The sequence below is a fragment of the Notolepis coatsorum genome, assembly GCF_963971535.1.
Source record: "Notolepis coatsorum genome assembly, chromosome: 1".
NCBI lineage: Eukaryota > Metazoa > Chordata > Actinopteri > Aulopiformes > Paralepididae > Notolepis > Notolepis coatsorum.
Window position 1 is genome coordinate 93,188,597 of NC_140165.1, and position 25,014 is coordinate 93,213,610.

The 25,014-nt window shown below is 43.5% G+C and overlaps 1 protein-coding gene across 1 annotated transcript in view; it reads left to right on the forward strand.

Moving 5' to 3' along the window:
* Window positions 1-6,993: 6,993 nt before the first annotated feature.
* The window catches only part of LOC311242772 (uncharacterized protein), a gene marked incomplete at its 5' end in the record, with an annotated part of 89,278 nt that continues 71,257 nt past the window's right edge, over window positions 6,994-25,014 (forward strand). Inside the window, 4 exons of the mRNA XM_084331803.1 lie at window positions 6,994-7,110; window positions 8,287-8,427; window positions 14,546-14,581; window positions 21,100-21,231. Coding sequence (XP_084187929.1) covers window positions 6,994-7,110; window positions 8,287-8,427; window positions 14,546-14,581; window positions 21,100-21,231 — 426 coding nt within the window. The remainder of the gene's footprint in view (window positions 7,111-8,286; window positions 8,428-14,545; window positions 14,582-21,099; window positions 21,232-25,014) is intronic.

Consider the following 25,014-nt stretch of genomic DNA (forward strand, 5'->3'; position numbering starts at 1 on the left):
TGGCCACAACGGAATGCTTTCTACTTCAATTTGTTGGTTAGAATAGATTACCTCGCTCCGTTGAAACTTCACTGAGCTCCGCACACAGACATGATAATAATAATAATAACAACAACAATAATAATAATAGCTTCATTTTATATAGCGCCTTTCAAGAGACCCATGCAAGGTCGCTTTACATAGATGGGGGGGGGGGGGGGAAATAACAAAGTAATAAACATAGTGGACAGACTATGTAAATATGATGATGGGATTCAAGTTCGCGTTTTTATTGATCACATAGGCATGCAATTGAGGAGAACTTTAATCCCTGGATATTAATCGAACGAAACGGAAAAAGGCAGTCATATTCCAGCACGGTCTTTATTAGTGTTTGCGCTGCCCAGGCAGCAATGGTTAATAGATATCATATCCGACATCACCGTACGTGTACACGTCTGTCAGCCTGTCACATATTTCTCCATAACACGCTTCCCTCGGCTTAGTAAATTTTTCCACATTTCATGGGGGTGTTCCATTACCGTATATGGTTAATCGGGGCGGTTTTGGTATGCAAATACGTGAAAGTGTGCATGAGCCTCAGCGTAGGAGCAAGGTGATATTTATCATGACAGGTGTGCGTAGGACCTGTGTACGCACGTGTGATAAATCCCATTTTTTTTGTGCGTGCACACATTCTAAATTCTGTGCTTACGTGTGGAAATAGAACATTTTCTAAGAAAACTTGATAGATGAGGGCCCAGGGCCCTCATTTATCAATGTTGCGTTCTCTCAGATATGTGCGTAACCCGTGCGTACGATCGTTTCTAAGCAAAGTGTGGGACTTATCAATTTGAACGTGTGCTTGACTTTGTGCGTATATATTTACGCACAGCTCTGGCCGTGCGTACCTGGCGCCCGGTGGTAGAATATGAAGACTGCTAAACACTGAAAAAGGCCATTTATAAGATAGTTCCCCTTTAAGAACGGAAATAGAACACTTTCTAAGAATGAGTACGATCATTTCTAAGCAAAGTGTGGGACTTATCAATTTGAATGTGTGCTTGACATTGTGCGTATATCTACGCAGAGCTCAGACCGTGCGTACCTGGCGCCCACCAGTAGAATATGAAGACTACAACACGGAAATAAGCTTTCGTGCATTAGTTTCAACACTGGCGTGTTCGGTATGACCCGTAATTCATTATAGTTAATTGTAAAATAGCGACATTAGTGTAATTATTGTCAAACCCTATAAATAGCATTTGGAATAGGTCTTTGCAAATGAATGCATCTTATTTATTTATCGTTGCATTTGGCTGATAAGTCATTGCCGGTGGCCGGGAGGAACGCATTAAATTGTAATATTACTGGGGTATCTGTAATTAAAATATCACTTAAATGCAGGGGATCGGGGCTATCTACTGAAGCCATGGCTGATGACTCCTCTGATCAACCCCAACAGGAGCGCATCTACGACCGGGCACACTCATGCACAAGACTCGAGAGTCACCGTGGAGCATGCAATTTGCCTGTTGAAAGGTCGATGGCTCTGCCCATGTCTGGCACAGGGGGCACGCTGCAGTACCGGCCTGAAAAGGTTTGCCACATCGTCATGGCTTGCAGTGTGCTCCATAATCTGACCATCAGAAATGGCATCCCGCTGCTGGAAGTTGGAACGCCCAAGACCTGGCTGACACATGTCGGACGTGGAACAGCCACCTCCAAAACGCCACAGCAAATCTACCCGTGCAAGATATTCAAGGATTAAAGCAAAAAACCTCCACTCTATATTTTTTATTTAATAGCGTTAGTGTTTTAAGGGAACTCGATTATTTTTAACATCTTTTCTATTGCCAGTTTGCTTTTACGTAATATCAATGCTGTTTTCAATTCATTAAATAAAACTGATACTTTTTGCAAGGGTTTACTGACTGTCAATACAAATAATCAACCATCTACATACTGTAACTTTTCAGTGCAAGTTTTTATTTACATTGTGACAACGCAGTCTATTTGTGCGCTCCCGCACAGACGTGATGGAATTCAAGTTTGAGTTTTTATTGATCACCTACGCAGGCTACACATGGCGTAGGCTACATGGCAGTGAGATTCATTGTTCTTGTATGCTCTCGTATTATTGTTATAGTATAGGCTATTGTCAAGAAAGGAAGTACATTATTTTCAATCGTGGCTTTAATTCGTAGCCGAGAAGCAGTTTCCTAGCAGCTTCTAATCCCAATCCGTCTCAGCCACATACATAACTGTCTGAGACCGGCTATGGAAACAAATCATAAATAGATAAAATAGCCTATAACATTATAAAGGATATAGGCTATAGCAGGGGTTCCCAACCTTTCTTCCCCAGAGCCCCTCGATTCCTCGGAGACATAGGAATATGATATGCTATAGGTATACTGGTCCGTCAGTGAGGAGATAGCGGATAGCCATTTGAGAATAGGCTATTATTATGGCCAAACGAGGGCCTATAGCCTATACATATTATTTAATGTTTTCATAAGCGTAAAGATACAAGGACAACAGTTACTTAGATTAATGATCAAGTTAGTTTACTGTATGCAGGCTTCGCAGGGCTCTGTGTCTGTGCCCTAATGTCTGTTGCATAATGTAGGCTATGCTATTATATATAATTTATATGGGCTACCTAATACCGACATCAAAATAGATTGTATGCCTCTACAAATCATATTATACCAGGTAGCCAATCGAACTTTAAAAGAACGAAACGAAAAAAGGCATTCATATTCCAAAGGAATTCATATTCCACACCAACGCCAAACAGGTTAATTGTCTTTATAAGTATTTTGCGCTGCCCCGGCAGCAATGGTCTTTAGGGAGTCGTTGATATCCAACATCACTGTGTACAAGTCCGTCAGCCTGTCGCGTATTTCACCCGTAACACGCGCTGTGTCTTCTTGGTTTGACAGTGCGTTTAATTAGTTGGTTTTAGACCTCCGCGAACAATCTCGCTCGTGAAGTTTCTCAAGAGTTCGCTCGGCTCAGTCCATTATTTCACATCCCATGGGGGTGTATCATTACCATATGGATAATCATGCACGAGCATAGACTGTAAGAACAAATGGTATTTATCAACACGGAGTGTGCGTAGGACCCATGTACTTACGTGTGATAAATCCCGATTTTTCTGTGCGTAGAGACATTCTAAATTCCGTGCTTAGGAACAAAAATAGAACACTTTCTATGCATTATTGATAAATGAGGGCCCTGGACTGTGCTTCTATGCTTCATGTCACCATAGTTACGTTTAGGAACACTCTGATTTTCTTACAGACTATTTCACGGCCAAGGGACTGGAACCAACTGAGGTGAGTCCACTTCTCTGTACACTTCTCTACAAACCTCTCTCTATCTTTATCTCTCTACATCTATCTCTTTCCATCTCTATCTCTCTACCTCTATCTAAATGGTAAATGGCTGCATTTGTATAACGCTTTTATCCAAAGCGCTTTACAATTTGTTCCTCACATTTTACCCATTCACTCATACATTCACACACCGATGGCAGAGGCAACCATGCAAGGTGCCAACCTGCACAACGGGAGCAATAAGTGTCGACAAGCTGCCCGGGAGGAGCGGGTATCAAACCAGGAACCTCCGGATTACCAGACGACTGCTCTACCTCCTGAGTCACTGTCGCTCCTTTCCATCTCTATCACTCTACCTCTATCTCTTTACATCTCTATCTCTCTACCTCTATCTCTTTACATCTCTACCTCTATCTCTTTACATCTCTATCTCTCTACCTCTATTTATTTACATTTCTATCTCTATTTCTTTACATCTCTATCTCTCTACCTCTATCTCTTTACATCTATCTCTCTACCTCTATCTATTTACATCTCTATCTCTTTATTTCTTTCCATATCTTATCTCTCTACATCTCCATCTCCACATTGCTATCTCTCTACCTCTATCTACATCTCTATCTCTTTACATCTCTATATCTTTACATCTCTATCTCTTTACATCTCTATCTCTACATCTCTATCTCTTTACATCTCTATCTCTCTATCTGTTTACTTCTCTAACTCGTATATCTTTTTCCACCAAAGGTTTGAACTGTATGTGCATCAGAAAATAAGTTAAACCAAGTACTGTACATAGTGGACGCCCTTGGTTAGACAGGTTTGGGGTTAGTATGTACAGCAGGGCTATTCAACTGGCTCGCGGGATGATTCTGACCGGCCCGCCAAAGATGACATGATAATAAAAAATAATATATATATTTTTTTTTTTATGTCAACGTTAACACGCACAATTGAGCCAAAAGTCACTCAATGAATGACAGATTTCATTGATAAATTGAGGGAAAACTTTGCAAGTCGATTTGATGAATTTGACATGTCCAGAGAATTGATGCATTTTGTGAGCAACCCATTTGCCAATGTAGCTGCTATTTCCACAAAAGGACAAGAGTTCCTTGAATCACTTCACATTGATGAAGGTCTCCTGCAACTTGAAATAATTGACATGCAAGCATCATCTGCTCTGAAGCAGGCACTTGAGAATGAATCCACCACAACATTTTGGATAAAGTGTATTCATGTCAAGACATTCCCCAAAATAAAAACGCTGGCAATATCTGTGCTAACAATGTTTGGCTCAACATACACCTGTGAATCCAGTTTCTCTCACATGAATGCCATTAAAACAAGCAACCATGCCTCCTTGACAAATGAGCATTTGCATCACTGTTTGCGGGTAGCCCTCACTTCCTATGAACCCTCTTTCTCTGCCATTGCCCAGTCAAAGAAGTGCAATCGCTCTCATTAGATGTGTGTATGTAGGCTAGGCCTGTCTGCCCCCCACCCCCCTGATGTTTGAGAGTTAAGAGTCGACAATAAGTGCTAATAAGATGCTGTGATTTGCTGTTGTTGCACAGACATGAAGCACTTTTTCATAAGCTCAGCTGCACTATAAATGTGTTTTTTTGTTCAAGTGTTGATGTTAGAGTTCAGATGCACATCATGCACTTGTTTGTTTTTTATTTTATTTTTATATTGAAATGTTGAAGAGGAGATGTTGCAGTTGTTGCACAGTCATAAATGAAGCACTTTTTGCAGGAGATGTTGCAGATGTGGCACATAAATGAAGCACTTTTTTTGAAAAGTATACTACTTTTGCAATGTAGTTAAAGGGGAACTATCTTATAAATGGCCTTTTTCAGTGTTTAGCATTGTTTCCTAGCTATGTGGACTTATATTAATATGATCTATGTCTCTAATTCTCATATTGGCACATTCTTCCAATTCTCCTCTCACAATATTCACCCTCACTGAACTGAGTCATCTGAAAATGTGCTGATTTGTGATGTCAGAGAGACACCGCTGCATGATAATCAGCTGAGTTTCCACACAGTTCCCACTGTGGTTGGAGCCCAGGCTCAAAACGGCTTAAGATCTTGAGGTAGAAAAATGCTGTTTTTGAGTACTTGATTAGAAATACAAAACAATGAATTAAAAAAATTAAAAGATTACAGAGGTGTTCCATAAACCCACAGGAATTGTGTAAAAGTGCCCAAATAGTGAAAGAAATAGTAAAATAGTTCCCCTTTAAATAAAAGTTGTGAAAATGTGGTTGTGTGTTGTGTCAAGTGTACATATATTCGTAGCACGGGGAGGCGCCGTGGCAGTCCGGCCCCTGGCCCCTTGGGTTTCTGACAATGTGGCCCCCTGAACAATTTAGTTGAATAGCCCTGATGTACAGTATATCTATATTATAGCTGATGCGCTAGGTTAAGACCATAGTTCTAGGTTAGTTAGGGTTAAGACCATAGTTCTAGGTTAGTTAGGGTTAAGACCATAGTTCTAGGTTAGTTAGGGTTAAGAACATAGTTCTAGGTTAGTTAGGGTTAAGACCATAGTTCTAGGTTAGTTAGGGTTAAGACCATAGTTCTAGGTTAGTTAGGGTTAAAAACATAGTTCTAGGTTAGTTAGGGTTAACCATAGTTCTAGGTTAGTTAGGGTTAAGCCCATAGTTCTAGGTTAGTTAGGGTTAAGACCATAGTTCTAGGTTAGTTAGGATTAAGACCATAGTTCAGCAGCCAATTGTCACTGGTATTTTTATTAAGGCTGTCAAAGTTAACGCGTTTTGTTCCACAAATCTCTTGTTGTCTGTAACTAGGCAACAAAGAGAGCTGCTATTGCTCGAGCGCAAGATACGTGACCGAACTCGCACCAATATGACCAAGTATCCGTTCACAAGGAAAGATCTAGTCCCGACTTTAAAATTATGATTGCGGAAAACGGGCAGGATTGTGAATGGAGAACTTTTTATTCCTAAATCTACACCAATAGATCTTTAGCCCAGAGTGAAAATTGTGTAGTCCGCCGAGGTGGGAACGAGAATCGTTTTCTAGCCACTTCTCAGCTTTCACCATACGGCCTATATTATTTCATGCACACTTTATTCATTGTTTTAAATTATTATTTTCTTTTAAGTTATTTTGTGCATCACTCTGTTTTGAATTTGATGCAAATTTGCAATGCATGAGGGTCATCCTTTTGTGTTAAATGGCTGCATAAAGCAAGCATTTGTTGACTCATGTAGAACAGATACAAAAATATGCGATTAATTTGCTATTAATCACAATTAACTATGGACAATCATGCGATTAATCAGATTAAATATTTTAATAGATTGACAGCCTTAATTTTTATACAATAATACAATATTGAACACTAGGACATGGATTACAATTAAAATGATGATGGCATGGTAATAATATCAAGCTCTGATCACTCCTAGTTGTGCAGAATGTTCGGACTGTCCACACTCTATGTATGCAGAACTATGAATGCTCCTACCCCTGTTGACAAAAATCCTGTCTTGTATATGGGTATGATCAGCTTTTTTTTTTTTTTTCACTCTTCATGTGATATGGTTATATGTTACAGTTAACTTTCTCTCCCTCAATTCTAGGTTGTCACTCGTCTTATGAATAGTTGCTCTATGGCTAACCGTACAGTTGCTATGGTTACCGGTCTGCCTACAAACGGGTGCAACGTGGAGGACCTTGTCACCCTGGCCCGTCCCTGGGGCTACATCCCGGGACGCTTCAATGTCTTCATCCTGCCCTTTCAGAGGAGGGTAAGACACACAAATCATCACCAAATCATCACAGTTACTCTAACAATGGTCCATAATGGAAAACCAATATATCAGTCAAACCCTTTTCTCTTCCTCTCCTGAGGTACAATGAATACAGTCTGTTTTCCCTCCTGAGGTCAGTGGTGGCTGGTCCATAGAGGGCGCTCGGGCGCCGACCCCCCTGGTGGAGAGAGAAGGAGGAGAAGAAATTGTGTTTTTTGATTTTAGATTATGGACCCCTAAAAATAAACTAAACATGTTTAAAATAAATAATAATTACTAATTTTAAGTGTTTGTGTTTCAAATGCACAATAACGTTAATATATCAAATATATATAATTGTTTTGTCCGTGCTATTCTCCCCCCTCGTTTGTGATTCACGTCACACTCTCATATAGAAATCTACCTCCAAACCTGAGAGCTAGACTTAACGCCAATGTAAATGGATCAAGCAAATACATTTAGCCTATCACGGTCATCAAATATGATGTCTGGGGGCGCGGCTTTCAAGCGCTCAAACAAAGCAAGCAGTCACACACTCAGTGCGCCACTGTGTTGTCACTCGACACCATTCGTCAAACAGAAAAGACTTGCCGTTTCGAGGAGCCGATGAGTATTGTAGCGAAAGCAATGCTTTATATTGCTTTCCCTGCCTTCTTTTTCAAACGAGAGGATCAGACCCAGCGTGGATTCAGACAGGAATGACCGATTTGAAGCACATATCAGATAAAACAAAAAAACGAATTTCTTTAATTCGTACACATTTTAGCATTTAAGAGCATATACATATTGCATATTACATATGAGAGTCCCACACCAGTGTATTTAACCCTTACTTAAGCCTTGTTAACCTCTCCTGCACATCACACACAGTGTGACACAGTGTTCTCGGCCATTTACATGGAGAAATGGCGCCACCGTCTGGGAAAATGCGGTATTGCACAACTAATATGACCCAAAAAATCGCGGAAAAAAACCTCCTACTTCACGGGCCGCCACTGCCTGAGGTACAATGCATTTTCTCTTCCTCTCCTGAAGTACAATGAATACAGTCTGTTTTCTCTGGCTAGCCAGGTTATTTCATGTCGGCCTGTCTCAATGGCTAGCTGGTGGACACTGACATGACCAATCAGCTGACAGCACTGATCTCTCCCTCTGTCCCCCCATCTCCTCCAGGCCTTTGTGAGGTTCCCACAGTGGTACGACTGTTGTGATTTTGTCCTGGCCAACACAGACAAGCCTGTGACCCTGCAGGGCTGTGAGCTGACCTTCCATTTTGTCCTGGATCCTGTACTAACTGTTGGTAGCTATGATGAGGTAAGGACCGACACACACTAGTTAACAGTAGCCATGATGAGGTAAGGGCTGACACACACTAGTTAACAGTAGCCATGATGAGGTAAGGGCTGACACACAGTAGTTAACAGCTTCCCAGCTCACCAGTACATACCTGGGCTGTAGAAAATGTCAATAGAACTGCATGCACATACATACAGACACACACAGACGTCCGTGCACAGACACATACAGACACACAGACACACACAGACGTCCGTGCACAGACGCATACAGACTAGGGATGCTCCGATATTGGTATCAGTATCGGCCGCCGATATCAGTAAAATAGCTGGATCGGGTATTGGTAAGCCTCCCACACGTTACAAATGACATGTCGTCAGCTTGTGACTGCAACTTGTTCTTGTTCGTGGACGACTCAGCCCTGCTGGTCTCTGACAAGAACAAGTTACAGGTTGAAAAAACCCTCAGCTCTGAACTTGGCAGAATCTGCACCTGGCTCGCTGATAACAAACTATCATTACACCTGGGTAAAACAGAGTCCATTCTCTTCGGATCAAATAACAAACTCAGCAAGACCGACGGCTTCTCAGTTACAGTGGGTGACAATATTGTCACAAGGAAAGATGAAATTACATACCTAGGTTCCATCCTAGAGGCAAATCTTTCCTGTGACAAAATGGCATCCAAGGTAATAAAAAAAGTCAACCAACGAACTAGATTCTTGTACCGGATCTCCTCTCTGGTAAACAAGAATACCCTGAAGACTCTGGCAGGAGCACTCATTCAAGGGTACTACGACTATGCTTGCACCTCATGGTACCAAAGCACCTCAAAGGCGCTAAAAACAAGATTACAAACATCACAAAACAAACTGGTCAGACTTCTACTTGACCTTACCCCTAGAACCCACCTCACCCCTGCCCACTTTGACAACCTAGGATGGCTTAGAGTAGACGACAGAGTACAGCAACTTGCAATGGGTCTGGTCTACAAGATACACTATACGACTAAGGTACCCATGTACATGTCAAAATACAAAGATCAGTGAATACCACGACCTACAAAAGGCCTTCGACACTGTCAATCACTCCATTCTGATTGACAACCTAAAAGCAATTGGTTTTGATAGTTTATCAGTGAGCTGGATGCAATCCTACCTAGAGGGGAGAGAACAGATGGTAGAGGTAAACGGTACTCTATCCCCCCCCCCCCCCCCCTCACAGTGAGCTGTGGTGTTCCACAAGGAAGCATACTAGGACCGCTACTCTTCCTAATTTATGCAAATGACATGTCGTCAGCCTGTGACTGCAACTTGTTCCTGTTTGCGGACGACTCAGCCCTGCTGGTCTCTGACAAGAACAAGTTGTAGGTTGAAAAAACCTTCAGCTCGGAACTAGGCAAAATCTGCATATGGCTCGCTGATAACAAACTATCATTACACATGGGCAAAACAGAGTCCATTCTCTTTGGTTCAAATAACAAACTCAGCAAGACCGACGGCTTCTCAGTTGCAGTGGGTGACAATATTGTCACAAGGAAAGACGAAATTACCTACCTGGGTTCCATCCTAGAGGCAAATCTTTCCTGTGACAAAATGGCATCCAATGTAATAAAAAAAGTCAACCAACGAACTAGATTCTTGTACCGGATCTCCTCTCTGCTAAACAAGAATACCCTGAAGACTCTGGCAGGAGCACTCATTCAAGGGTACTACAACTATGCGTGCACCTCATGGTACCAAAGCACCTCAGGCACTTAAAACAAAATTACAAACATCACAAAACAAACTGGTCAGACTACTACTTGACCTTACCCCCAGAACCCACCTCACCCCTGCCCACTTTGACAACCTAGGATGGCTTAGAGTAGACGACAGAGTACAGCAACTTGCAATGGGCCTGGTCTACAAGATACACTATACGACTAAGGTACCCATGTACATGTCAAAATACTTCCCAAAGGTCAGTGAATACCACAACCACTACACCAGAGGAAGCTCAACAAATCATGTTAAACCCAGATTCGGCTCAAACAAGGGACTAAACACGTTTCGCAATTATGCCACATCAATGTGGAACGCCCTACCCAAAGCTGTAAAGGAATGTGAATCCCTACCCACATTCAAAACCGCTCTTAAAGAGCACCTACGGGAGGCTGCAATTCGAAACTGGCCACCGTAAATGCCCAAAACCCCCACCACCTCCTAATAGACAGTCTCCTCCCCACCGCATGTATATATTCCCTCCCCGCCGTATGTATATTTCTCTCCCACCCACCCACCCCCTCCTAATGTACAGTCCCCTCCCCATCATATGTATATACTCTGTCAGGATCTAGGGGTAACAGTACTGTATATTTGCATATCGTATGTCACAAATGTAACAGTACTAAATGCCTGTATGTCATGTATGTCCCTATGCCATAAATGTCATGTATGTTGTGTATGTCATAAATGTCACTATGAATTGAAAATGGGGGGACCCTGATGTAAACAAGACAAACGTCTTTCTCTGGTCTGCATCCCCTTAACACTTTCCCCGCCATAGGTTATATCCATCAATATAGCCAGTCTGCCAGCACTATAACCCTATGGAGATGTTCACCTTCTTTGCAGGGCTATAACTTTTTTAATTGTATTGCTAAATTGACATTACTATGGCCCATTCAACATCAATTATCTATCGTTCAGGATGTAGGAACGTTATACTTTTTCATTCATACATTCATACAAAAATACCTTCTAGAATGTTTTCATCGTTTTCTGCAGTAATTCCTAGAACGTGAGTTATAGGCCTAAACGCATATATAGATTATCGATTGCCGTTTATTCCCTAGACACGCTATATTAAAAAATTCAACTGTATATGATCGTATACGTTATGCGTCATCATGCGCGGAGGAAATGGGGGGGGGGGGGGGGGGGGGCTTTATAATTCCGTGATCGTCAGTAAATGCTTTATGTAGTATGGGTGATATATTGATCAGATCGGTTTGCAGTGAAATGAATAAACAATTGGGCTGAAAATAACGTCAGTGTCCTCTTACCGTGCGTCAAAGAGACTGGCGGTGAAATATCCCAAGTATAGGATGTTGATCGCCTAGGTCCATTTCCGGTTTGTATGTCGCAATAAACACCGAAATCATATCGATTATTAAGTTTATAAAGCTATCCATATGTACATTGTCTCTGTCGGGAGCCTTGCAACAATGTCTGACGGCCGGATGAATTTAATCGACGCACAGCAGCCACTTCCTGTTGTTCGAGTGTAACTTGCCCGACCATCCACCAGGCGGCGGTATTGAGCCGTGGTTGTATTGAGCCGTAGGGTCCAGCTGCAGCGTCAGAGGTGTATATATGAATTATGAATGCCATGGCGAAAAAATGAAACATTGATTTCAAAATCAATGTACAGCGATATTGGCAGAATGGGCATGGCAGGCAATAACGCTGTAAAGCGTTTCCGGCGCTGGATGTGTTAACAATTGTGTGTATTGAGCCGTACTGTATTGTACCCATTCTGCAATCTGTTAAATAAAGTTTTCATTCATTCATTCATTCATTCATTCATTCATTCATTCATTCATTCATTCATTCATTCATTCACTCCTCGCCACTGAGAGATCGCACTGTACAGGTGAAAAGATGCGACAGCTACCTCCTCGTGTACCGGAGGGGCGTGTGTATGCTTTCCGCAACGGATTTCGGTTTCCGGGTTCCTCTGATTGGCCGCGACCCCCACGTGACTGCTGCCGCTCGCCTGTGTGTTGTGTTGCAGCGCGCACCACAGCGGCAGAGGTTCCTGCCTTCCTCAACAATTTATACGCATGGAAGCATTGACTACGCCGTAACAAATAATTTAAAAAATATACCGTTAATGGGAATATGTTGTGCCTTTACACATATGTTGGATTATGTAATTGGTTTGTCATGACAAACAAATAAAAAAATCGCGATTTACCCGCTGGCTACAACAACACACAGTGACTGCATGTAGTCGCCCTCCTCAGAGGCAGGAATACTAAGCTCCCCCTTAAGCTCCAGGAGAGAGAGAGGCTGAAAACCGCAGTTCTTGCCCGACTGATGGGAGCCGAATCCCCGGATCCGATTTGTCTGATGAATACCCTCAAAACATGGAGGTCCCGAATGCATGGAAGTATTGATTGCGCCGTAACCAATCATTAAAAAAAAGATACCGTTAACTGGAATATGTTGTGCCTTTACACATATGTTGCATTATGTAATTGGTTTGTCATGACAAACAAATAAAATATCGCATCGCCGGCTGTCTCTGGCTTGCTCCAACGGACTCTGGTGTCCGCTGGAGCAAGCCAGAGACAGCCGTGTCCGCTGGAGCAAACCATATTGTGCCATATGTGTAAAGGCACAACATATTCCAGTTAACGGTATATTTTTTTAATGATTTGTTACGGCTTGGTCAATACTTCCATGCGTATAAATTGTTGAGGAAGGCAGGAACCTCTGCCGCTGTGGTGCACGCTGCGAGCAACACAACACACAGCAGAGCGGCAGCGGTCACGCGGGGGTCGCGGCCAATCAGAGGAACCCGGAAACCGAAATCCGTTGCGGAAAGCATACACGCGGAGGGGACACGTGATGCAAGGCATGGTCATCACTGCAGCCAACCAGTGGGAGGCATAGTCTAGCAACGTTCGAGACAGGGGAGGGGAGAATTGAAGGGAGAATTGGCGAGGCGAAATTGGGATGGGAGAAAAATAGAAAAATAAGGAGAAAAGGTGGGAAAAAAAAGAAAAAAAAGCAAAGTAATGTTTTAAGTCGAGCCTGATGTTGCCTTGCACAAAAGAATGATCCCAGTCTCTTCCACACAGTGACAGTGAGGCATACAGTTTATTAATTGAATGAATTAAGTTTATTTTCTGTCTTTGTTTACAACAAATCAAAAACACACTTGTGATCCTTTACAATTCTTAACACTTTGATTGCCTAAGGCTAAATTCATGATATACCATAGGTTGCCAGCTCTATTTGTCTATGGAGAAGTTCCCCTTCTTTGCAGGGCTATACCTTTTTAAATTCTATTGCTAAATTGCCATTATTAGGGCCCATTCAATGTCCTATATGTATTGTTCAGGGTGTATGAACGTTAAACTTTTTCATTCACATATTCATACTAAAATATGATCTAAAGTATAAGTATGTTTTCATCTCTTTCTGCAGCTTTCTCCAGAACGTGATTTATAGCCCCAAATGCATTATATTGATGATCAAATACAGTTTGATAGCAATCGGCGCGATATAAAAAAATCCAACTGGACGGACTTCTGGAAGTTACTACACGTCATCTGATGTTGACCGGATGGGCGAGGGGGCGTTTATAATTCCGTGGGCAGCGTTATACCATTCATCTAATGTGGGTCAAATGTTCATCATAGCAGTTAGTGTCGAACACGGAAATATTACACGCTAAAACTCACCCCAGTCTCCGTGGGCCGTTGGGCGATCAGCGTGGGGTAGACAGTTTTCCATTATGGGATGTAAAAATATCCGGTCCATTTCCAGCTTGTATAATAGTATATACGTCCAAATCATGTTGTTTATCGAGTTATTGGCAACGGATCGCTATGTATTGTGACGAGCTAGAGTGCCGGAACCTATACCGAGTGCCCGGAAGTAATATGGGTGAACAGCACATCGTCCAAGTAACTTTCTGTTTGGCGATTGGGCCGATCGGCCACCAGATGGCGCTCTTGAACCGCTAGAGGGTTCAGTGGGGCTTTTTGGTGGGTCTCAGGCCAGCGGATGGGAAATATGAATCCGATCACAGATTTTTGAAATATTGATATCAAAGACGAGTTACGGCGTCTTCGGCAACTTGAGCATGGCGGGGAAGGACGCCTAAACTCGTCTTCTGGCAGTTAAAGTGTTAAAAACAAAATATATTTAAATATATATATAAAAAAAATAAAACGTGTACTAAATATTTATTCTGTTTACTTTTTTGGAAATAAAATGGTATTGGCCGATACCCAAACCCAGGTATCGGTATCGGGACTGAAAAAGTCGGATCGGTGCATCCCTAATACAGACATGCAGCTGTTTGCTAGACCATGTTCCATGTTATGTGTCAACATTTCTGTGATTTCTGCTCTGTTGCAGGACAAGTGGTACATGGAGTTAATGTATCTCAGCACTGTAAGTCACTCCATCTTCAATCTAATTCTACTAATTAACCTCTTAACTGTGCATTACTTGATGCAAATTCAATAAGCACTTACATTTCTGTGCATAATTATTGTTATTTATCCGACTGTATTGTGTCCCAATGCTAATTACATATGGTAATTAAACATTAAAACACCTGCAGCTTATAGTCCAGTGCGGCTTATATATGTACACATTCAATTTAGCTGCTGCGGCTTATATTCAGGTGCGGCTTATAGTGCGAAAAGTACGGTACATTAAATATGTACCTCTGTTGTTGGTGTGACCAGAGTAGAACTAGGCTGCATTCAGTTCCCTTCTAGCTCATCCCTGTCCCATACCACAGACATCTATACTAATTTGTGGTGCACTGATACCTAGGGCTGGGGAAAATATCAGAAAAATCTATATTGAATCATTTATTTTTAACTAAAACAATTCTTAAAATCCCAACAACGATCTACACAGTAATCTATTCCGTTTTTCAGTCGATATGACAAGATCTGGAGTTGACCAAATTACATCTTTTTGACAACAATAGCAGGTGCCCCAATGCCATCAACCCTAATTGAATCGGATCTAAATCAAATGTGGAAATATGGAAATCGAATTGGGTAATCCGTGCCGATCCCCAGCCCTACTGATACTGGGACCAGTACCCTGTACACAACACCAAAACAATGACAAAATGGAAACGGTGTAAACCATGACAAAAGATTTTCGAATTGCAATTTTGTACGGGTAGAATTCACTGTACATTCAAATTAAATAGAAAGTGACTACCTTGGACTCACCGCCAGTGGTTTTCTGTCAGGCTACTTAATAGCCTCTATACCAGGGGTGGCCAACTCGCGGCTCACGAGCCGCATGCGGCTCTTTGCCCGCCAATGTGTGGCTCCTCCCTCCATAAAAAAAAGAAGACGTAGAATAGACATTTACAGACTTTTTTTTTAAATGGTCATTTGCATGTTCTTGGTATCTGATTCTAGGGACATCTATGGATCTCAGGGAATGTATTCCCAGTGTCAGAAATATTGTATATGTTACTTACTAGGCTTGAGTAAATTGTAATGAACCAAAGGAGAATATCAATTCAATTGTATATATACTTTTGTATCTTTGACTGTGAATAACACCATGCTAAAACTTGAACAAGTGAAGGAGTACATGTACCTTGGAAGCTGGATCAGTGAAGGTGGAAGAGCTAACATGGACATTAAGAGAAGAACCGGAATTGCAAAGGGCGCATTCTGGAACCATAAAGAATTATTGAGAAGAAACATAAGTTGGAAAACGAAGACCAGGATTTTGGAAACGTATGTTGTCAGTCTTTTCATACGGAGCAGAAGCATGGACGCTGAATGAAGAGGCAAAGAGGATGATAGACTCTTTTGAAATGTGGACGCTGAGGAAGATGCTGAAGATAACATGGAAGGATAAGATCAAGAATCAGGAGGTACTGAGAAGAGCGGATATGCAAGGAGGACAGCTGCTGGAGAGGTTGAAAAAGAGAAAGATGGAGTTGTGCGGGCATGTTCTGAGAGGATCCAGCGGGGAGATGTTCAAGAAGGTGGTGATAGGGAAGGTGGATGGAAAGAGAGGAAGTGGAAGACCAAGAAGAGGCTGGGTAGACGATGTCTGTGATTGGAGCGGAGTGAGAGGCGGAGTCACAGATTTGGAGAGAAGAAGTGGGGACAGAATGGGTTGGAGAGTGATAGGCAACCTTTGGAACGAAGAAGCCACCTAATGATGATGAAAATGTACCAGACCTGCAAAATCTAAGCAAATTAATAAAGGGAAGATGATTAAACGGAAGGTTTTGTAGATACAGTACTGAATTCTGCCATCCGGACACATGCAATTTGAAATATGATTATAGAATATCAGGCCTATAAATTACCTTATTATGGCCAAGTCACACATCTATGGATCGGGCCAAATCTCTCCTTTCCAATGGCAGAATTCAATCTGGATTTAGTATCACCAGGCGTGATTCACAAGTACAGTTACTTTTTTATAATGTACATTTCTCCAAAATTCTTCATCAGATTGCAACACCGTTTTTTGCTAGACGTTCACAGAAAGGTAGAGAAACTAACTGTGTTCTGTATTATGGCAATAACGTTCAGGTTTGTGGGAGATAATCCCTGAAAAATAAGAGAAATAAAAAAGTGAATCCAGAAGTCAAATGATTGACGGGCTGGCGTGAGCTGGGTAGGGCAGTTTTTCGAAATTTGAAAGTCCATCAAAAGCCCTGGGTCTCTTCCTTCAAAAGACTACACTCACTTTTGGCTGCGCCACTAACTCCTGTCAATATGCGCCGGTTTCCGACTCAATGCCCTGGGATTTCTATAATCATATATTTCACTAATAGTAATAACGGTTACAATCATTGGTAAACAAACGTAATGCTGAAAATATACACTTTGACTGCTGTTTTGACAGGGTTAGGGTCTTTACTCTTGGCTAATTTCTTTTTTTTATCTACTTTTTTCTCCCATTTTTCTATTTTTCTCCCATCCCAATTTCGTATCGTCCAATTCTACCCTCCCCTGTCTCGAACGCTGTTAGGCCATGCCTCCCACAAGCCGGCTGCAATGTGGACGAAGCCATACATTGCACGTGTCCCCTCCGGTACTCGAGGTAGCAGCCGTCGCATCTTTTCACCTGCACAGCGCGATCTCTCAGCGTCGGGGGGTCTGCGTGGGAGGGACACGCTGCCCCCGTCGCTTCCTGATTCTGCTGCGCAGGCGCACCAACCGACCTGTAGGAGTCGCTGTCCACAACGTCTGATCCCCACCCATCAGCTTCCCACCCCCTAATACTGCCAATTGTATTAGTATGAACGACCAGCCAAGCTGATAGCAATGCGGAGAGCTGGGCTCGAACCCAGCGTCTCCTGCATTGGTGGTGAGCGCCTTGCCCACTGCACCACCTAGCCGCCACTCTTGGCTACATTTGAAAGTTATTATTATTGTAATTTCTTTTTTTCAAATTCTAATTTCTCTGTTCACGTTCGAATCTCGTGTTTTATGTACATTTGAAATTAAACACCTGCATATAACTGATAGCATGAACAATAATGCTGTATATACCATATATATATATATATATATATATATATATATATATTCTTACCATACATATATATATATATCCACATCTGTCTGTACATACCTGCAAGTAATCCTTCTATATACCTACTTATACACCTGCATATAACTGTATGATGGCATGTACAATAATGCTGTATACCGTGTGTGTGTATGTATATATATATATATATATATATATTTATTCTTACCATATACCGTATATATATCCACATCTGTAGATACTATATCTGTACATATCCCTTACCTACTCTTACTAGTTACGCTGCTGTCCAGTATGACTACTACCATATTGACTTAATACCTTTATCACTGTACATATTCATATTACAACTCTGTACATCCATCTGATTAGCACTACATTAATTTAGGAGTACTCATTTATATATTTTATACCCAGTTTAATCACCTGTACATTGTATATTACTATTGCACTTTACTGTTTCATCTGCACTCTGGTTGAATGCCAAACTTATTTTTGTTGTACTGTACTTTATTGTACTGTGCTGTATAATGACGATACATTTTAATGTCATTTTATTTACTTGTGGTCAGTAAAAGTGGAATCTGGACGTCAGAATACCAGAGTCCTATGCTCTGCTTGGTGCCAATTCTATTGGAGCCTATAACGAGCTAGCAACCAAGCTTTCCAAGCTAACATATGGGCTATCCAAGCTGGCACGCGGGCCTGGCTGGAGAAGGAGCTGCAAGCTAACATGGAAGTCAGCACGAGGAATACGACGCAGCGGGGGATACAAGCTAACGGGGTGTTGGACCGCAGCGAGGCCTGGCTGGAGGGGGAGCTGCAAGCTAACATGGAAGTCAACACGAGGAATACGACGCAGCGGGGGATACAAGCTAACGTGGTGTTGGACCGCAGCGGGGCCTGGCTGGAGAAGGAGCTGCACGCTAGCATGGAAGTCAACACGAGGAATATGACGCAGCAGGGTATACAAGCTAACGTGTTGGACCGCAGCGGGGCCTGGCTGGAGAAGGAGCTGCAAGCTAACATGGAAGCTAACACGAGGAATATGACGCAGCAAGTGATACAAGCTGGTTCGGGAGAGGTGAAACGGACGGCCCCCAGGGGAGGGACGGGGAGGCGCTGGATACAACCGGATCAACCAGGACTCGGGCACCCAGGTCGGCCGGACCATCCGCAGCGGCACACGAGATGCAGGTGCGGAGGTCGCCCGGGCCGGCCAAGATGCAAACAAGGAGGCCACACACACCAACCGAGATCCGAGCACCGAGACCAACCGGACCAGCCAGAACTTGAATAACGAGGTTTCACACACCAAGCAGGACTCGAGCACTGAGGTCATACACACTGACCAAGATTCAATACCATATGCATATAAGGTGATAGTGAATGGAGGTTATGATTCGAGACACACTGCAGACAACACACAGACCACTGGGGGACATATAATACAAATAACACGTACTAGACTAAACTGTAGAAACTAACACACATGACGCACAACTAAGCATATTATTTGATAGTGAATGGAGGTTATGGTTCGAGACACAATGCAGATAACACACAGACCGCTGGGAATACAGACATGGTAAACGCATTAGTTGGGGAGGTTGGGACTTGATTCGGGACATACAGTATAGTACAAATAACACGCACTAGACTAAACTGTAGACACTAGCACACAGGACACACAAATAGGATGACAGGGAACATGGGGAATCATATTCGGAGACCGGACTGGGAGCTCTGGAAATGTACTAACATATGAAAGATAAAAATTCAAATAAAATGTTGGACAATAATAGGGACATTGGAGAATCCCCATTGGGGATATCTACGTCGTTATAGGAGGGGCCCTCTCCAGGAGAGCCTTACCCCTCCAACCCGCCAACTGGGGTTAAACTGGGTTAAAAGAATTACCTGGGAAGTGCCAATTGTCTTCTTTATTTTCTTCTGAGTTATGTTAGAATAGCAGTTGCTTTAAATGTGCACATGGACAAATATGAAGGACAAGAATTCAAAATGTTGGACATGAAGAGAGGCTTGGGGGATATCTCCATCTCTGGGGGGGGGCTTCTCCAGTGGGAGGGCCGATCCCCCCCCCAAACCGCCAATCGGGGAAAGAGTGCTAACCATATAACCATTTATGTTCACTTAATTTTTCTTATCGTGTTGTTAGTTTAATTTTTCATAAATATATGCGGTGATGTCGGTGACATGGGAGGTACAGAGGTGGGCAGGCTGGGTTCAGTGGGGGGGGTGTCGGGGGGAGGGGCCATCGTTCCGGCGGTTCGACCCGGGGGAGGGGGGGGCCTTGCGTGTTGTGGGATTGGTGTGTGGGGGGGTGGGGTTTCCTGGGGGCCTCGGACGCCGTGGCCTCGGACGCCGTGGCCTGGGCGGTCTGGTCACCGGGCTGGGGGGGCACCCGGCTTGGGGGGTCGGGGGATCATTGAGGCGTGGTGCTTTGGCCTTCTGCGGGTCTGGGCTTGGGGTCCTCGTGGGCCGGGGGCCTGGCGGTCGGGCGGGGGCGGGTGGGAGCTCTAGGTGCTCGGCTCCACGCATGGTGGACCAGGATATGGGGGTGTTCTGTTTCTCTGGGAGGAGGGCGGGAGGGAGGGGTTTCTCTCAGGAGGATCAGAGCGGCTGGGCTCTGCCCGGCGGGGTCCTGTGTGTTGGGGGGTCGGTGGGCGTGGGGTGGGGCTCTCGGTGACATGGGAAATAGCGGGCTTGGCTCTGTGGGGGGGAGTCCCCTATCCTTTCCTCTACTGAGCTGGCCCAATTGATTCAAGGGACCCGTGTCGCCGGGGACCCGGCGGCGCGCACATCGGCCTGGGATATGGGGGGCTCCTATGGGCTTAGCTCAGGGGGGGGGGGGGCGTAGGGGGAGGGGGACCATCGTTTCCGCGGTTTGGCCCGGGAGAGTGGGGTCTTGGATGTTGTGGGGTGCTGGGTGGCATGGGAGGTAGCGGGCTTGGCTCGGTGGGGGGGGAGTACCACCCCTTGCCCCTCTACTGGGCCTGGCACAACCAAATTCAAGGTACCTGTGTCGCTGAATACTCGGGCCACGCGTGAGACGGCCCTGGGATGTGGAGGAGCCCTGTTTCTGGGGGTAGATGGCGGGAGGGAGGGGTGGGGGGCCTCTCATGGAGGTCTGGGAGGCTGAGCGCGGCCGAATTCAAGGGGCCCAAGTGGATGTACTGTTGTGTTGTTGATGTCATTGTAGGTATGCTGTAAGTGTTGTTTGTCTATAAATGTTAATACAAAATGTAAGTAAAAAAAAGAAGAAAAAAAATGGAATCTGTGTACCTATATCAATAATAATTGATAATGATGATAGTAGTAGTAAAGTAGTATGTGGACATAGTAATGATAGTATTATTTAAAATGATAATAATTGTTACCTTTTATTCTAGGCATGTTCCAATATAAATCAGGTGGAAAGAAGGTTGCTGATCGTGGACCTGAGGAAGTGGAGTTTTGACACTTGCAGACAACTCCTGAATATTGTGACGAATGCCAAGAACTACCTACCGCTCGCTGACAGGGTGCAGACACACACACACACAGACACACACACCCTCACTCACTCAAATTGTGGTGTTAATTCTGTCCTTATATAGCCAGATAATGCAGCTAATATTTTTGTAAACTGAAAGTTAAATTCTGCCTAAAGTTACAAAAGAGTCACTTGCACTCTTCCACTAGGGGTCATGAATGTGCACGGCAAATTTGAAAAGATTCAACTGAAAGCTATTTGAGATGCACTAATTTAATAATTGATGGTTTGGGTTGATTGTGGTGCCAGAGGACGGGTCGGGTCATGAGGTCACCAAACTCAATAGGCTGCATTTTACCAGATGGCCCATAGAAATGACACAGCTCTCAATAATTTAAGAAGATGCCTCAACACATGCCATGCTTTTTTCCCATCTTTGTACTTAGTTGGCCAGCGCTGTAAAGTATAGGGATTTTCACTTTGCATTGCGGTGTTTGCAGGGCTATATCTATTATATATATATTATAGCTATGGAGACAATACTATGGCTCATTTGACATCAACTATCCATCGTTCAACATGTGAAAAAGAATAAATGTTTTCATGTATACGTTCGCGTCTTCATACGACATCGCGTTTCAGAGTGATCCTGGCTAATTCGTGGTAACTGTGTTATGGAGCAATACGGGAATTCTGCTAATAGCGTTGGTACACGCTACTATTTCCAATTCAAAGGTATATAATAGGTATTATGTTTCATCATGAATGCATGAAAGGGGGGGGGGGGCTTTTTCAGATGCTTTGATCGCCAGTAACTGCATTCGTTTTGAATACTACATACACTGATCGTCCGGATCGATATGAAATCATTGTAGGATCAAGGCAGGATTGACGTCAGATAGTCCTTACCTTCGATCGGGGTTATTCCAAAATGAATATTCCAATTGTCTGATTGCGATTTCCAGTATTGATGTCCATCTGGTCCCTGACATGAAATGGCACAAAATATGCCTCAAGTGTGGTGGAGACGTTCCAAGGTGCTCGGATGAACCGTTATGCTTGCCTGGGTCCAAATTCGTGCCTGTGCATTTGGACTTGAGTTCAGGTGCCGGACAGCCTCGGGGTATGTACTGTTTTTAAAACGGGATGTCCTGCACCTGAGACTTTGGAGTCTTCTGCCAGAGGGAAGGGGGTTAAAAAGGTAGAAAGCAGGGTGAGAGGGGTCACTGATCACCTTCTCCCCTTTCCGCCTGATTTGTGTGGCATAAATGGAGGCCACAGAAGGGAGATCACAGCCGATGATTTTTTACGCTGTGCGTACAGTTCTTTCTAGATGTCCCCTATCATGGACGGTGGTGTTTCCGTACCACACAGTCATTGAGAAGGTAAGGACGCTCTCCACAGTGGCTCTGTAAAAGCTGAGCATCCCCTCCCTGGACACACCAAACTTTTTAAGCTGGCGCAGGGAGTGGAGCCTCTGGTGGGCTTTGCTAATTATGAGGCTGGTGTTAACTTCCCATTTTAAATTATCACATATGGTGATGCCGAGGAATTTAAAACTGTCTACCCTCTCCACCTGCTGGCTGTTTATGTACAGTCCTCAAGTTCAAGCAAAAAAAAAAAAGGCTCTGTTTTGGGGTGACTGCCAAATTGACTGCCATGCTGTTTTCCCAAGTTTACTCCCTGGCGCCAGCGTTTCAGACCGTTTTGACGATGTTTGTAGACCCATCGTATATTCTATATTATAGCTATGGAGACATACTATGGCTCATTTGAAAGGCTTCTCTTTTTACTCCAACAGGGAACAAACCGTTTATTTCTACATACCTCCGTTCCTGTGCAATCCAAAAAATCCCTGCTAATTTTCTAGTAAGAGATGTCGCATCTTTTGTGAAGCATGCACAGTTTGAGCTTGTTGCTCGTCTGACACGTATACATTTCCAGGTCAAAGGGCTCATGTTGATACATATTATTTTATTCACAAAACCACAATGTGTAATCGTACCTGCTTCACGACTTGGCATCCATTCCGGCTTATCTGGGTATGACTCGGTAATCTCGCTGTCTGTGTTGCTATCGCTGAACATTTCAGTGAAATTATTCGGGCTCTGAATATGCTCTATTGCGACTACTGCGGCCCGGTGAGATGCTCTGAACAGACCGGCGAGCAGTCTTTAGTATTTTTCTGATTTACTAGAAATGCAGACTCCAACGTAGTCTGGTGAAAACGCACTTTCTCGATAGTCTTCACCTTGTTTTTCCTCTTCATGATGATCTCCAATCGTTCACTACACCCCGATCAATATTGCCACCTCTCTCACAAACAGTTTGCTCAGCTGCTAAAGTTCATGCAGAGTTCATTGGGACAGGACCAACTGGCCCAGATGTACTCAAAAGGTAGGCGACACTGCAACCTATCAGGATTCGATCGTCATTTATTTCAGTTGTATCTATTCCAGGGTTACCAGATCCATACACAAGGGGCCCGAGAGTGTCTGGTATCGTAATAAAAAAAAAACTATAGGGGCGCCCGAGTGGCGCACCGCGTACAGCACTACGGTGCAACACGGCCGTCCCGGGTTCAACTCCCGGACCCGGCGACTTTTGCCGGATTTTTTCCCTCCGTCTATCTCCCATTCGTCCTCTCTCTCTACCGGACTGCCCGGTAGCAAAAATCAATAAAAAACCTACAAAAAACATAACTTGTCCGGACAGGACAAGTAAATTTTTTTAAAGAAACTATAAAACAAATATCGTTTTATAGCACTAGTTTTTGGCGTTCAACGCATGGGCGCCAAAAATGAATATACTCATTATTGGCAGTCAATGAGTTAATAATACTTTATTTGTATAGCACTTTTCATACAGAAGTTGCAGTTCAAAATGCTTCACAACAGTAAAGATATAGGCATAAGCGAGCAAGGTAAGGTAAATCAGTGTTTCACATTAGGACCTAGTATCCCAATAGGTTCTCTGTTTACAGTTTCATTCAGTAATACAAATGACAAAAATAGTTTAAGGTGATTCGGTTTAAAAATAGTCTAAGAATTATAAAATGGAACAGACATACAACAGGGTATTTAACATAACAGTGATAAAATAGTTCAATTTTGGATTACAACAGAGCAGTGCTCTTCATTATAGTAATATTCAAAATTCAAGGGGCTTTCACAATTATTACATTTGGTAGTAATAATGGCACACAGTCATAAATTCATCAACATGCGCATTTGTTATCAGCAGCGCCAACGCAGAGGAGGGGGGGCTGGGAGATGGGACTGCGACTGGAGGGGCCGGGGGTGGCGCGGTGGGGGCGAGTGCAACGAGCCAAGTCTGGTTGTGGTAGGTGGTGTTGCGTAGGAGGAACGCTATGTCTTCTGTTCTTATCTCTCGACGTGACCTTGTGAGTTCCATAGGCTCCAGCACACTTGAGAGTGGGCGGGGGGGTGCATCGGGCAGCGTCGGATTGATGGGCAGCGAGTCTCTTTACAAGTTCCATGTGCAAGGCTTTCAGTCTGTCCATAGCTATCTCCATACGGTTATCGTGTTTCCGAATTAATCTTGTACAGATCCCGATAGCGATCGCTCCCATGCCGGTCAACATGAATGTGAGGATGTACAAATCCTCCACATCTTCAATCTCAAGAGAGTAAAGGCAGATTGATCCCTATTTATTCCAGCTGTCAATCGCAAAGCCCGCTTGAAATGTCCCAACTGGACCAGCGGATCAGCTGCGCTCTGCTTCCTTGAAGAAAAAATACGATCAATGGCTGCAGATGACCAGCTTACTAGTTGATCCATTTTGTAGTTTGAGTAGGGAGTCAAGTCCGTT